The following is a 16,637-nucleotide window of genomic DNA, read 5'->3' on the forward strand; positions in this document are numbered from 1 at the left end:
TTGTAATAGACTATCTTGAATTCCCATCACATTACTAGAAACATTCTATGACGTACCAAGGATCAAATTTAGGAAATTCACCCATAAATATCTCCCATCTGCTATTGATCAATTTTTAACCTTTTTCTCCATGTTTCGCTGATATTCAAGTTCCATATCGCCAATGGAAATATGTATTTTCAATCAGAAAAGTATTAGAAAAAAATCGTGATAGCGTCAACTTCTAATGTCATTACTGAATTATTTGGTAAATAAATGAATTTTGGATGTTCTGTACAAAACTGGACTATTAATGGGTAATCATATAATTAATAATTATATATTAATATATAAATATTAAAATATTATATAATAATTATATATTATATCGCGCATTGCAATATATCTTTAACAATAATCAGATACGTTATTGTTTGTGGATCTCGAATGTTACACATACATGTGATATAGAATTTGATTAACAGAAACATAAGCTTTCGGCTTCATTTTGAAAGCCATGCACATTGTAATTCACATGAGCATTAATTGAACCATTGTACTGCTTCTATAAAATCAATGCAAGCTAATCATAACATTTACTTATGAATTCATTAATTAATATATATGTAGATTAATGAACAAAGCATGGTTCAACCTAATATTAGATGTGTTTGTTGCTTAAATTCCATTAAATAAAAGTATTTCTTGCCATCCTTTGAAAGTGGTAATATTTTAGCATATCATGAGGGGAGTTGATTATGATTTTTCAAATATAAAATCCCATCCCGAAATGATGTAAGCCTATACAGCGACAATCGGTTTCAGGTTTTACCTTCTGTCTGCATAGCTGTATGACATAAATTGGTTTACTTTATAAACATATAATATATAGTAAGTAATTACGCATAATAATTAAGTGTTAGCTGTACATGAGAGACTGATCATTCCTCAAATTTAATCCAGCCAATACTCCCAAGGAACATAGATACTTATTTCTATTGACATGAGTGTATTATTGTGAAATATGATATATGATAAATAATGGATGCAGGCAATATGCCTCTATATCCATATCTCAATTATTGGTTTAAAATGTCAGTGTCTCTTCTGGATATTGTGTTATAACCCGCCAAATGGTTGTATTTTAGTTCAAGGTCCTTCCAGTATTTATCATGGTTGATTGCAAAGTCTTTTATCGTGGTAGAAACAACAACACGTTCGGGAAGACTGTTCTAGATGTCCACGATTCTAAAACTGAATTAATGTTTCTGACCTCGCTCTTGCAGTATTTTTTCTTAATCTTCAATGTATGTCCTCTTGTTCGGTTTGATTTCTTTCTGTTTCAAAAATTCCATTTGTGACCCTGTGGTCGTGTTCCTTGTATATAATTTTTAAAACATTTATGATGTCCCTTCTTAATCGCCGATAAGCCAACGTTGAGAGTCCTAGTTTTTTTAGTCTCTCGCTGTATGGTAACTCCTTTAATCCTGGAATTAACTTCTCTCTTCTTTGCATATTTTCCAATGTTGCGATATCTTTTTTTTTATAGGGGCATCATACAATAGCACCGTATTCACGATATGTGGTCTAACCAAAGCCCCGAATAACTGCTTGAATGTTGTCTGATCTAAGTACACGAACGATCTGCGAATAAGCCCAAGTATACTATTCGCTTTATTTACTGCTTGTTGAATGTGAGCGGCGAAAGTAAGATCTCGGACTACTAGCACACCGATGTCTTTTTCCTATGACATATTTTCCAGGTCGATCTTCTCCTCACCAGATCCTTCCATGAAGTAACTCCTCATGTTGTTGCCATTGATTGAAAGTACTTTGCAATTTTGTGTATGGAACTTTACCAGCCATATATCAGACCGAGAGTTTAGTATATTTATAATTTTTTGAAGTAATTCCTTATCATTTTCACATTTGATATTCCTGTTTATCTTGGTATCGTCCGCAAATAAGAATGTTGTAGATGTTGTGTGTTCTGTAGTGGACTCTCATATTACATAAGCTATTGTTATACATTAAAAAGTTAAAATATCAAAATAAATTTTGCCAAATAAATAGTACATATCAATATATTTTCGTACGATTATCTCTGGTGAACGAAAATATATCCACATGCATAGTTATGGGACAGAAGGAAAATATTTAGAATCAGTAACTAACCACTTTCCAATAAAATTCTATTTTTATAAAACAGAAATTCCATGCTTATAGTATTCTGCTTCTTATGCCCTCACTCAAATGAAATTCAAATTATGTAAATTTTTTTACAAATTTCAAATGAGAACATTACTAAGAAAAAACGTTGGAATATTGAAATTGGGAATGTCGGATGAGTAAATATCACCCGTTTTATTGGCCGATGTATGTTACGTGGATAATTACGTAACAAAAAAATCAATCACCTTTAGGGGTTTTCCCAAAAAACTTGTTTTTACTTAAATGTCACTATCTTTATAATTGGGTGCTTTTATAAAACAAATGATCACAATTATCTTATATTTTTTTCACTAAACAGATATGGTGATTTTTAATAGGAGAATATGGAATTCAAAACTTTCCATTAAACACAAGTGAAAAGGTCAGACAGGTGCATTATGCATCAAAAACTACATGATATGGCAAACACGTTTTACGATCCTGCATGATAATAATTGGTTTTTTTTTTAATGTGCATTTTTAATCATTTTTATATATCTGGTAAATGATATTTGTTTTGTATAATTTTAATCTATATCATCTGATAGTTGCACACTGCTCCTTGCAAACGTATACTGCGGTACAGCTGTGACGTACACACCAGTCGGCACGACTAGACGCTTGCACACCTAGTCCAGGTCATTTGTCAGCTTGAATGCGTTATATAAAAAATTTGAAATCCACAACTTTTGCGAAATGTATTATCGTTCATTTGGATGAGATGTTATTGAATCTCAACGCTTTTACGTGTGTTTCATTCTTTTGTTAAAAAGTGACACGCTCTCACCAAAAACAATTTCCATATTGTGTATTAAAGCTGATTATAAAAAGCATGCATGTTTGTAAACAACAGAGTTCGCTACATGACGAAGTAAATATAAACAAACGAGTTCGTCCTTTAATGTGATGCACACTTGGATATTGTAATGTTGTTTATGTAATCTATATATTGTTTACAGTAATAAATTAACTGATGACTCTCAGTTTTTTTTTTCGGCATAGCCGTATAATATTCTTTTGTCCCCGGAAATGACGCGACAGGTGGCGTTACTGGTCAAGATGAAGTATGTGATTGGTCAATGTAGCGGTAAATGCAAAATGCAGATATGCAGTTAAAAACGGAACAAAGTTAAGATTAAATGCAAGCTGAATACATGTAAGTTATGATGTAAATTATAACAATTATATACAACGAGAAAAACTTTTTTTTCAAATAATTTTTTATGTGTGTGTGTGTGTGTGTGTGTATTTCGGCACATTGCATGAAACTTGTAGCAAAAATAATCTGATACTTCCTCAATTAAGAAAGTAGAATAAGCGCCGATATCATCTATTGTTAAACGTACATGTAGTGAATGAGCGAATAGTGAAAATTGGAGATAATATCTCATTTACATATTTAAATTGCTCATTTAAAAATGATTTAAAATTTGGGCATAGAAACATTTAAATTTTTTCTGGGGTCTGATCTAGCCCACCATCCTCTCTTTGGTGCCATTCCTATAAAGGACTACTTACAACCGGAAACCAGGGTGAAGTCTGATTTACATATGTGTTACTGTTAATCTTAAAATGAAGTATAAAACATTAACCAAAAGAACAGGTCCGGAGTTATATATGCGCATAGAGTACAAAATTCACTATTGGAATTTTCCTCACTACATGCCAGTTGGTAAGATGCAGAAATGAATCAATACTTTTAAGGAAATCTTTTGCTTTCAAACGTTAGGTGAACGTTACTATACGTATGCTTAAGAATGTTATTGAATATAATGAAACACAGCTTTCTGAACGCAGATAGACACAGAAATCTAATTTTCAAATGTACAGATTTTGATATTATATATGTACCCTTTGTCTGATATTCAATGAAATTAGTAAATTAATGTATTTTTAAATCATTAGGTTTGCACACCAACGCTGTCACGAATGTTTTGCCTTATATATGAAGGCTGCTAAATAGTGGGATTAACGTCTCCAAACGAGACCAAGTTTGGTTTTCCTGGCTTGCCTGGGTTAAAATTTTATCGAAGGTTATAACTAATAGATTAAGTAAGGTTATAGACAGGCTGGTCGGTATTGATCAGACTTGTGCTGTTAAAGGAAGGTCTATTTTTGATAACTGCCATTTATTACGTAATATTGTTGATTATGTTAATCAGAAAGACTTGACGTGCTCATTTATATCTCTAGACCAAGAGAAAGCGTTTGACAGAGTAAATTATAAGTTTTTATTTAAGGTTCTAAATGCATTTAATTTTGGCCCTGATTTCATCAAATGGGTAAGTATTCTATACAATGGGGTAGTTTCCTCTGTTATTGTTAATGGGTTTATCTCTGAACCTTTTTCCATCACTCGTGACAAGGCTGTAGTTTGTCTCCCCTTTTGTACATTTTGGTTTTGGAACCCTTCGCTAAAAAAAGTTCGTGATGACCACGACATTATTGGTATTAAACTTCCGGGTTCCGCTGAGTCTACAAAAATTTCCCTTTATGCTGACGATAGTACTGGCATTTGCTGCACCCATTCATCTATTCAAAAACTATTCTTCTGGTGTGATTTGTATGGCAAGGCGTCAGGGGCTAAATTGAATAGGCTAAAATGTAAGGGAATTTGGTTGGTGAAGTGGAAATCTCGTTCTGATCATCCTTTTGGCATAAGCTGGATAGAGAAGCATAAAATTTGTGGGGTTTTGGTAGGTAATAATATTACCCCTGACGAGATTTGGCAGCCGGTTTTTAAGAAATTTTCAAGGACCTTAGATTTATGGAAAATGCGAAATTTATCTTTGACACAAAAATCAATTATTATAAAGGTCCTGGCGTGCAGTAAAATTTGGTATGTTGGTACTATTGTCACAATGCCTAGGCATTATTTGGCACTTTATCAGAGAACGCTGTTTAGATTACTGTGGAATTCCAGGGCGGAGCCACTTGCGCGCTCCGTAGCTTATGGTTATCCTGCTAGTGGTGGACTCTCTATTGTTAATATTAATGTAAAACTACAAGCTATTCGGCTGAGGCACTGTCAAAAATTTGTTTGTGAACAGTCTGAAGCCAAGTGGAGATTTTTTACTATGTATTGGCTCTCTATTCAGTTTCGTGATTTTTATTCTTTTGATAATAATTTCCCTCATAGTGAGTGGTGTCCCCCTTTTTATACTTGTATGTATGAACTGTTCAAAAAGTATAAAACGGATTTTCCGGATAGTGATTTTGAGTCATCGTCGACTAAAGATTTTTATTTACAAATATTGTCTGGCATTGTTAAGGCACCACGTGTTATTAGACTTTTTCCATTAGTTGACTTCAAGTCTGTTTTTCTGAATGTATGCAACAAGTTTTTGGATACCCGCTCTAGGGATGTAGTTTTTAAAATTGTTCATGAAATATTACCTGTTAATTTTCGCATGTACAAATTTGGTGTCGATGCGTCGAAAAATTGTACATTTTGTGATGGTTTTGAAACCATTTCGCACTTATTTTATGAATGCTCCTTTATTCAACCTTTAGTTGCATTAGTTAATTCTTGGGTACACCAGATTTCAGATGGAAAGGTCCCTACTGATTCAGAGCTTTGGCGTTTTCATGCCCCTGTGGGTCTCACTCTAAAAGTAAAGTCTCTTGTTCTGTATTTAATGGCAGAATCCCTATCATCGATTTGGTTTATCCGTTGTTCCAAGAAATTGTACCAAAAGTCACCTACTTCTAATTCTCTTGTCTGCCATTTTCTTAACAACATCTGTATGCGTATGCAATCTGATTTTTCCCGTTTTCCCCAGATGATTTACTCTGAGTACTGGTGTACTACAAATATATTTTGCTCCATCCAAGAGGGTAAACTGGTATCCGATCTGTTTCTTTTATAATTACATCGATGGTTTTGTGCTTTATTTATTTATTTAAAATGTTTTTTTTAAAGGAGTTATGTATTGATAATAATTACAATGTTGATTCCATATTACTTTCCAATTATTGAATGACGTTCTTATCTGTAAATATTGAATAAAATTTTATGAAACTTAAAAAAGCCTAGGTTGTCACTTGGATTTATGGAAAACACGAAATTTATCTTTGACACATAAATCGATTATTATAAAGGTCCTTGCTTGCAGCAAAATTTGGTATGTTGGTACTATTGTCACAATGCCTAGGCATTATTTGGTACTTTTTCAAAGAGCTCTGTTTAGACTCCTGTGGAATTCCAAGATGGAGCCACTTGCGCGCTCCGTAGCCTATGCCTCACCTACCAGTGGTGGACTTGCTATTGTAAATATAAAGGTTAAACTACAATCTATTTATTTAAAACATTGTCAAAGGTTTGTCTGTGAGCAGTCTGAAGCTAAGTGGAGGTATTTTACAATGTATTGGCTGTCCATGAAATTTCGTGATTTTTTTACATTTGATAATAACTTTCCTCATAGTGAATGGTGTCCTCCTTTTTATACTTGTATTTTTGAACTGTTTAAGAAATATAGACATGATTTTTCAGATGGTAATTTTGAGGTGTCAACCACGAAAGAATTTTATTCGAAGCTGTTGTCCTCAGTAACAAAGACACCACGTGTCGTCAAGATTTTTTCCATTAGTAGACTTCGGTCGAGTTTTCCTTAATGTTTCCAACAAGTTTTTAGATACCCGCTCTAGGGATGTTGTGTTTAAAATTGTTCATGATATATTACCGGTTAATTACCGGATGCATAAATTTGGAATTGATTCTTCAAATAAATGTACGTTTTGTGATGGTATTGAAACCATTCCACACCTGTTTTATGAATGTTCTTTCATTCAACCTTTAGTATCGTTAGTGAACTCTTGGATACACACTATCTCGGATAAAAAGGTCCCTACTGATTCGGAACTTTGGCGTTTCCATGCTCCTGTTAGTCTTACTCTAAAAGTAAAATCTTTTGTCCTGTATTTGGTGGCAGAATCCCTATCGTCCATTTGGTATACCCGTTGCTCCAGGAAATTATACAAAAAGTCTCTTACTTCTGATTCACTTGTCTGCCACTTTCTTAATAATGTAACTATGCGTATGCAGTCTGATTTTACCCGTTTCCCCCAGAACATTTTTCCGAGTATTGGTGTACTACAAGTGTTTTATGCTCTATCCAGGAGAATAAACTTGTAAATAAACTTCCTTTGTAATGTCATGTTTAATCCTATAATATTGTACTTTCTTGTAATACGTTTTTACTTAAGCATTCACTATTTTCGATGTTATTTTAAGTTAAACTGGTTTTCTGTTTGTAATTTAATATTACTTGTAAATATGTAAATAAACATTTCATCAAACTTAAAAAAGCCTGGGTTGTCACATGAACAGTTCCCTTGTAGATAAGCTTCTGAACTCTGACCCCTATCTCAGAGAGTGCCCTAGGCTCGGCTATAACCGGAACAAAGACATTAATCCTCGTCAATCAATCCCTCTCTGAGTATAATGATGATCGTTATAATTCCAACATTTAACTTAGCTCTAGAACAAATGTTGTGCTATGTTATGACCACCGGTACAGTTGAAAGTTTCATTTATATTAAATTCAATTCTACTTTACTGGAATCGAACTTTTATAACTACAACTGTATTTGTATATATAAATGTATTTTACCTACACATATCGTCATGAAAACATCACCCATTGTCGCAATGATCATCCCAAAACGTCGTGTTACGATAACGCGACTTAAATACAAGGTTGATCTCAGGTTTTTGGTCTTGATTTCTTTCTTTTACAGTCCTTCCCATAGGAAAGGTATTGCTTTGCCCAATGGACTATGGTTATGTACGTATGGTTATTGAACACATATTCGGACATTATGTAAACGTGTTCCAAGCGTGCAAAATAAGGTAAAGTCAACACAAATTATCATTCTAAATGATGTACAAGGATTGTCGTTTCAAGAAAACAGGACAATGTAACTATTCGGACATCGTTAAATGACGGACTTAAAGTGTCCAAACACTTAACTTAACTCATTCACCCCTCATTTCATTTCTCTGCATACACATACAAAATAACTTGGCTATGCGCATGGTATTATCACCAAAATGATTCAAACTGATATCATTTTGTTATCTGTGCTGAAACACATTAGTTCGTTCATTTATTTCACCAGCAGTTTTATATTATAAACACCAGCATTCAAACTATGCCTTTATCTTTTTTCTTTTTTTTTTAAAGATATTCCTTGTTTGAATTGATGTAGCTATGTAATGTGATAAGGTTAAACGTATGAAATTTTCTTTACCGTGAACATTTAGCAACAAATGCGATTTTGAAATTTCTGAAAATCGGAAGGTGAATATTTGTTTAGCGAAAAACAACCCTCATTATTATGATTATAATGTGGAAACAAAGAAATGTAAGGTATATTTTAAATCCATTTATTTAAGTGGATATGGTAGATCCTATATGACTTTAACAGTATTAAATTTCAACTAAGGAGGATAACGGCCTTAGATTGTGATCATATTGAAAACATTATTTATTCTGGGCACATACATATTTCCACACTATTGTCCTACTATGACATCACTGGTGAATATTAGACAGACAAACCTGCTGTAAGATATTAAAGGCAGTAAAAAAACAACGAGATCAAGTAACGTGTTGGCATTTAATGTGTTAAAAATCTAAACAACAATTTCATCAAATTTATGATTAACGCGTCAAAGTTTACACGTACGTGCGTAAGTATTGAAATCAGGGAAAACGCGATGCAAATTTTCGTGCTTTCAAAACAGATTTTTGTGGAAATTTTTGTACTAAACAGTGCATCTGTCACAATTTAATGTTGTCATTTACGTAAAAAACATGTATAAATGAACATTGTATGCATTGTATTATGATTCATTTTGTATTTTTTGTTTGTAAAACATCGAAATCAATGAAATAACATAATTAGTTTCGCTTGTATAATATATCTTTCCACAATTAAAAGCACTACAATATTCTAGAAAACTCACAAGACATAACTTTCATTTCTAATACCAAATCTTATCACACTATTCTATGTATGTATCAATATTTCCCTTGGGGGAGTATTGCGATTCTTTGCGAGCGCAATGCACAATGGAGAAGATTCAAATAATACTAGAACTATTTCCGGGCTGTCGAACATTCGAGTCTCGGAATGTCACAAACTCGGTACCAGGTTCCATCAATCCTTTTGTAGTTCATTTGAGCGCAGGCTGGATCTACATGCAAACACACTGTTTGAAGTCTCAAACCCGTGTACCCGGGAGGGGGCGCCACGTATGCTGAAAGAAGTAAAAAATATAAGACTGCAGTCTTACGTTTAATGATGTTCTTATAAAAGATCTACATAATTGTACATCATAAAATGATGGTTGCTCGTTTCGACCATATCTCGGTCTCGCATTGGCGCCCCGTCAAGCGAAGAGCGACAGTGTGCTATGTGAAAAACAACAATGCGCCATGCAAACAGCAACAGTGCGCCATGCGGGTACCCCGTCAAAACGGCCATGCGAGTACCCCGTCAAAGCGGCCATGCGAGCACCCCGTCAAAACGGCCATGCGAGCACCCCGTCAAAGCGGCCATGCGAGTACCCCGTCAAAGCGGCAGAATTATCATTATAACGTGCACAGGGTGAAGAACGGAGCGGTCACCCATCCAAGAGCTGACCACGCTCGACGTTGCTTAACCTCGGTAAACAGACACGACACTCAACTGCACAGCCACAAAAGCTAGTTATTGGACTATGCAGCTGAAATGCCCATATCCATGAACCATAACATTATGCCACATTGTTGCGTTATTTTGTCGCAATGGTGCGCTGATTTTGTCGCTTGCCGCAGTGTTACTCTTCGCTTGGCGGGGCGCTAATGCGACAGTGCAATATTGCCGAAATCAGCCACCATAGAAAATAAATAATCTTGTATATAATATAGTCGACAACTAATTTCCATGACCATTTTGAGAAATTCCTTATTAAAGTTTTCAAACTATTTGAATAATATTGTTTCTATTAACGCGTATTATGAGTACCTGGTTCCACTCTCTCAGGGGGACAACATACTGCCCATTTGTCGGCCGCCTGTACGAAACAAGAGTAGCCTTCTGGACAGTCAGGTTGGGGGAAGCCTCGACCACACTTCACTTGCTCTCCTTGGTTGTTGGTATAGGGTTCTCCGTGGAGACAGCACGGGGTGTCGCTTCTACCGGAACATGGCTCTGGAAAAAATCATGAATGATAATTTCTTTGGGTGTTATTGGATTCGGTTATGATGGAAGCTCGCCTTCCATTGGACAAGGCTACAAAAAACAAAGACCTGATTGGTGTCTTCAACAGGCGAGTTATGGTGACTCTTAATGAGTAACAATCTCTCATTGATCTTATCAACTTTGCATGCGTTGTAGTTGTTCCAGGTAGATCATTTCTACTTGGTCTTATTGACTTGACACGTGGAATGACCGAACCATGTCTACATCTAAAATCGCATATTAGGGCACGACTAGAATTGTATATATACTTACTTACAGTGGCATCTCTTAGTTCTTTTACACTAGCGGAATTGAGTATGGGACAGTTTTTGGAAAACAATGGTTTTATGGAGAATGGCCAGACAATTTCAGGCCTGAACATTTACCATTAATACACCATTTACAAGAATGTCATATTTTCAATAAGTACTTGTCAGCGTTTCACGTATTTTTAAGAGGAGAGATGACCGCAAGTGACAAAAAGTTCACATGGTTTCCAATTTGATGTTATACGCATAATCTCTGACTGCTAAGCTTGTCCAGCACGTTTGGAGATCATATTCATTTCCTTTTAAGGCAATTATAATATCTGTTCAGTGGTAATAGCTATCGACCGAAAGCGGGAAATCTTCACCGCCCTATCTTCGCTAGCCAAAGCTTCTAACTGCGTTACACTCGTGGAGTCTAATACAATCAGAAGGCTAGCGAAGACATGTCATCTGCCCTTTTCTAGCCCTTACTCAATATCTACAGTTCTGGGAGTCATACACTGCCCCTGTTTTGATTTGCATACCCACGGGTACTCATATCGTACAAGGGGCCGCGGTGGCCGAGTGGTTAAGGTGTCCAGACACTTCATTACTAGCCCTCCACCTCTGGGTTGCGAGTTCGAAACCTACGTGGGGCAGTTGCCAGGTACTGACTGTAAAAACCTGGCACATCCTTAAATGACCCTGGCTGTTAATAGGACGTTAAACAAAAAACAAACAAACTCATTTCGTACCATTTTTTTCAGTGATTGTATAAGGCAGCCCATTATTGCAGCAGGATTATCCCAATGTTTTCTCTAGCCCAGACGTTGCAAACTCGGCTGAAGTAGATGGCCTGTCCGACGAAGAGATAATTAATTCCATATTCTATATAGAGTTCAGAAGCAATTGTAATGTTACTGGGCGTGGGGTCGAGGAACAACATTTATTTTTTGGTGTACAAGTCGATCTTGCGTTATTACTTAAAAGTTCTTGGGCGTTGGGTCGAAGAACAATATTCATATTTTAGTTGATGCTACATGTTAATCTTGAATAATCTTCAGTCTGTCGATTCATTTTGCTGCGTGTAACTTTATTTAATTTGAAATCAGAATTTCTAGCTTGTGCATAGGGTAGAAGTTAGCTTTATAAGTTTCTGATTCATTTCATCAATGGCGCCAGGATTCTGGAAAGCTGCAGCTGGTGTACAATTCAAGTTTTCTACAGACTTATCGACTTATTGCAAATACATTTGTGTGAAACTCTGTGGTCCAGTGGACAATCCACTCGCGGTCTTCTGTAGTCGAGTGATTTAGTAACAGATTTCAGATCGCTCAGACGCACACGTTTGTTACAAGAGGTCAGACATAAACAGCAAATTTTATACATGGCGGAACACAACAAATCTCATACACTCTTTATATTTTTTTCAAGCCTTTCAACAAACTTACTTACATTTAAGAGCACACGAACATTACAGAGAAACTAAACCTTTCATGTCTGTCATATTAGGGTATGTACAATAATAATTTGGTATATATACATTTCTAATTTGGCATACTTTTTCATGATTACAGATAAATAAATAATGATACTCATCACCAACACTATTGGAGCACAAAGGACAAATTCGGTCATTACGAGGTACACATGCCCATCGCCCCGTTCTATGGGCAAATGGAAATTTGATGTACGGAATTTTAAAATATTTTTTAGTTCTGTTACATTCAATTTAGTGAAATAATCTTCAATTTGAAATTCAGACTTAAACAACAGTGTAGTTATATAGAGTTACGAGTTTCCTTCAACTAATGCATAAAATAGTAACTAATGGACAGTCCATTGTACTTCTGAGCTTTTATCTCGTACGTGGAACTCTTTGAGACACTATGACATGGCCTATGATATAATTATCATAAGGAAAGTGATCTTATTACAATTTGTTAGCTTAGAACAATTATGTGTTTGTGTACATATCCATAGTGTTTACGATTTTGTCGTGGACAAGGGTGGGGTGTGTTTTATCCGTAACCTAGGTTTCTGATACACACAATGGCGTTTTTTTTTATCCCCACCTTGGACCATATCTTTCATTTTCAATGTTTTATCAAGACTATGTAATTTTCATTTGACATATCACAAGATTGACAGATATGTCAATCTTGCTATTTTGTCGTTTATCTTATGAATTGATATTACGGATTTGGCTCTCTTTTGGATCAACAGGCTTATCCTTGTCGACTTTGCAGTCCTTTATAAATGAAATTGTTTTTATTAACGCGTATAACGAGTACCTGGTTCTACTGTCTCGGGGGGACAACATACTGCCCATTTGTCGGCCGCCTGTACGAAACAAGAGTAGCTTTCTGGACAGTCAGGTTTGGGGAAGCCTCGACCACACTTCACTTGTACTCCTTGGTAGTTGGTATAGGGTTCTCCGTGGAGACAGCACGGGGTGTCACTTCGACCGGAACATGGCTCTGGAAACAGAAGAACTGACATAGATCATAGTGTCTTCGATATTACTGTAGCGGGACTGGACTGGGTCGATCATCGGTGACCAGGTAGCTCAATTGGTAGAGCATCCGGCTAGTGTTCGGAGGTCCCGGGTTCGAACCCCAGTCTGGCCGCTACATTTTCTCCTCTCCTGTTACATTACAAAGACAAATAATACATATACGAACTTTCCCATTTATTTATTTTTTTCTCTCATTTTATTAGGTTTGGTGTTTAGAGAGAATTGAATTGATTGACGTTAACGCTCGTTGAAAATCTTAATTCCATTCGTATTTTCAGAATAGCAGAAAGAGGATTAGTTTGTTGGGTAATAGATTTCAGACTCAGATTTGATATTCATGTCAAATACTATTTCGGATCTACTTGAGGCAAGCGGAATATGCCGAGGTGTACCGAATGACAAGGTGCATTATTTTTAATCTAACCGAAATTAAACCACATTCACTTGACTCTGCATAATAGCTTGCAAAATTCGATATGTTGCATCATATGCATGTACTGTCAAATATATATCTTCGGATTGTCAACACATAGTGTATATGATACATTGTGACACAAATGAAGAAGGAAGACAACTTTCAAAAAGTCAAAAAGTTGTCTTCTTTCATCATTTGTGTTACTATGTTATATATCTATTATCACAATGTATCATATACACTATGTGTTAGTGATCCGAAGATATAGATTTTCTTTTTAAGAAAACCGATGTGGCGCAGTGGTATAAGCTGCAGGTATTTCTGGCTAGGCGATGGGTGCCGAAGATCGTGAGTTCGAGGTCCGGTCAGGGCACGAGTCAAAAAGTTGTCTTCCTTCGTCATTTGTGTTACTATGTTATATATATATATATATATATTATATAATTACGTGACAATGTGATTCTTCCCACAATCGTCTGCATCTGGTTAGTAAACATTAATAGCGCCCTTTACTACATTTTGTATATAGAAGGGGTAGGGGCTAGTGTTTCTTTCTAATAATACTTACTAGATGCAGACGCCTGTGGTCTTCCCAATCACCTTTACCCTATATGACCTCTAGCGTGACTGGACCATTCAGGCAGTTGTAATAATGTTCTTAACATATCAACCATACTAATACTATTTACAGTGACGAACGACAACGTAGCGAGCAGACGGTAGCCCGAGTTTCCTCTGACCCTGACAACATGCCTGGTGTTGGGCTAGAGCTCACTACTTTATGAAAACGTGTAATTCTCCGACACCGTTTAAAGTCGCTGAGATTTTGGTGCAGATAAAATAAATCGGGCCTACACCATGCAGACATGGTGTCAGGGCCAGAGGAAACTCGGGCTAGCTGACGGAGATAATAACAATATGTACCTAAACCAACAGGTAATATTTCATAAATAATGGAAAAAAATATATTCCATAATGAAAACAACCACACGACCAGGTAGAGGCCACAGGTGAGACAGCTGTTTACAGGCATACGCCTAATATTATCAACAACAACAATAAACAACAACTATTGACAACCAAATTCGCATAATTAATTACATGTACGTGAATATATAGCTTTTTAAAACTGCACGCACGCACGAAATCATTTCTGTGAAAATAAATTTTCCAAATCTTAGATTTAAAGCTACTCCAATCCACATCACCGGAGACAATGATATACAGATACAGGAAACTAAAGGTTTTATTGTAACGGCCAGTCCGATACAAGATGTCATCAAATTATAATTACTGAACGGAGACATCGAGAAGCGAGAAGAATCAAATTACAAATATATTTTCTAAATTCAGAACATTTATAGTGAAATAATCCATCTAAAATGTTTAACAAAAAAAAATTGTTTGTGTACAAACTCATAACCTGTATATTATTATACATGTAGGTAGTCTGCTTCTTTAAATACCTCACTGTAGTAAGAAATAGGAATGTCCAGTTTACGTACATGTAATGATACGAGGTATGATATATTGCGTTCCTTGTATACTTATAAAAAAAAACTTGTGAAAATCACATTTTGACTTACTTGCTGATGACACGGTATGGACTGATATAATTCCGAATAAGAGGAAACACGCGGACAGCATGGCTGTGTATATGTACGTAAAATTGTATATGAATTCATTAAGAAGTCAAAATGAGTTCTCGTGCATTTAAAGAGATTTAGTCTAACGACTATTTGTTACATTTTTATCACATTGAAGTAATATGAGATTCGTTTGCAGATTTTAGTGCCTTTTCCATGCTTTGTCGAAGCTAATTTGGGCGAATAAAACAAACGGTTTCAGACATAATTATAATGTAAACAAAGTTGAAAACATTTTAAAGAGTGTGGGTTGCTCGTGTGCCTTTAATGAGACATAAATCAGCAGTAAGGTTGACGCATACATTAACCACAGTCCTAACATGTTAATACAGTCCGCTCTTCATTAAGTCTAGCTAATTAACACGTAGTCCACTCTATCCAGAGTAATCTTTAGTTCCATTTCATTTTTAAAAAAACGTCATGATGATTTTCAGATAATTATAATTCTTTACACCACAGCATCTGATAGAATCATAGGATATGTGTCTTTAATCTCATACTGCATAATCCTACCCACGTCACCAATGTCGTGATAAACATTAGCATATTTCATTATAAGCTATTGCATTAGAGACATGCGCTTGGTCAGATCCCATAATAGGCTTTAGAGACATCCAGAATAACCATCATACTGTCAATCACTTAGATTTCGCGGATACTTTATTTTGCGATCTATCATCTTTAGACAAATTCGCGAATGCATGATCTCGCAAGCCCTGATATAGAAATGACTTTATACATGTATTCGCGAATGAGCTTTGGACTTGGAAAGACTTCTATATTGGTAACCTATAGCTTGGCCCCCATCCAAAGGTGTTATCATCGTACTAATAATCGCGGGGGATTTTAATTCGCGCATGACTCTCCTCGCTTACCGCCAAAATAAATCCCACGCGAAATGTAAGTAATTTACAGTATAAAACTATCATAGCTAGAGCTGCTATGTCTTTCTAGGAATCGTCTGTGATTTCGGGAGTCACGATTATGGTAATCCAAAGTGGACATTATGACAGAAATGGACAGAAACAATTGTTTATTGGGAAGGGCGTTGACCCTAAAAATGACTCTACGCGCCTGTGTGTAAGCTGTCCCGGCTGGTTACGTTGAAGGTAAAGTCTGCAGTGCCCTTGATTTCATGTTATACAACATGTACCCGATTGACATAATCAATAGTTGTTTTAAATATCTCGGTAAAATGGAAGGACTTGGTAATATCTCCTTTACCTGTTCTGATAAGATCTTCAATAAACCTGTTTATGGCCGAGAACGTGGATCTCCTGGGATTATTACACTTCCTCGTTTGAACTTGTATACGTTTTATATTCGTTGATATGTCTGGTGGTTCTGTTATCAGCCCGTTTCCAAATTTGATAACGTAAGATCAAGGTTAA

General features: G+C 35.8%; 1 protein-coding gene across 1 annotated transcript; it reads right to left on the reverse strand.

Annotated features, from left to right (window-relative positions):
- Positions 1-8,792: 8,792 nt before the first annotated feature.
- Positions 8,793-15,280, reverse strand: LOC117336242 (neurogenic locus Notch protein-like). The gene is made up of 4 exons (XM_033896716.1): positions 15,187-15,280; positions 12,962-13,147; positions 10,204-10,389; positions 8,793-9,454 (listed from the first exon to the last, which is right to left on the reverse strand). Exons 1-4 carry the CDS (start codon positions 15,245-15,247, stop codon positions 9,294-9,296), a joined length of 594 nt encoding a protein of 197 aa, XP_033752607.1. The 5' UTR covers positions 15,248-15,280; the 3' UTR covers positions 8,793-9,293.
- Positions 15,281-16,637: the final 1,357 nt, after the last annotated feature.

The sequence above is a fragment of the Pecten maximus genome, chromosome 10 (genome assembly GCF_902652985.1).
Source record: "Pecten maximus chromosome 10, xPecMax1.1, whole genome shotgun sequence".
Lineage (NCBI taxonomy): Eukaryota > Metazoa > Mollusca > Bivalvia > Pectinida > Pectinidae > Pecten > Pecten maximus.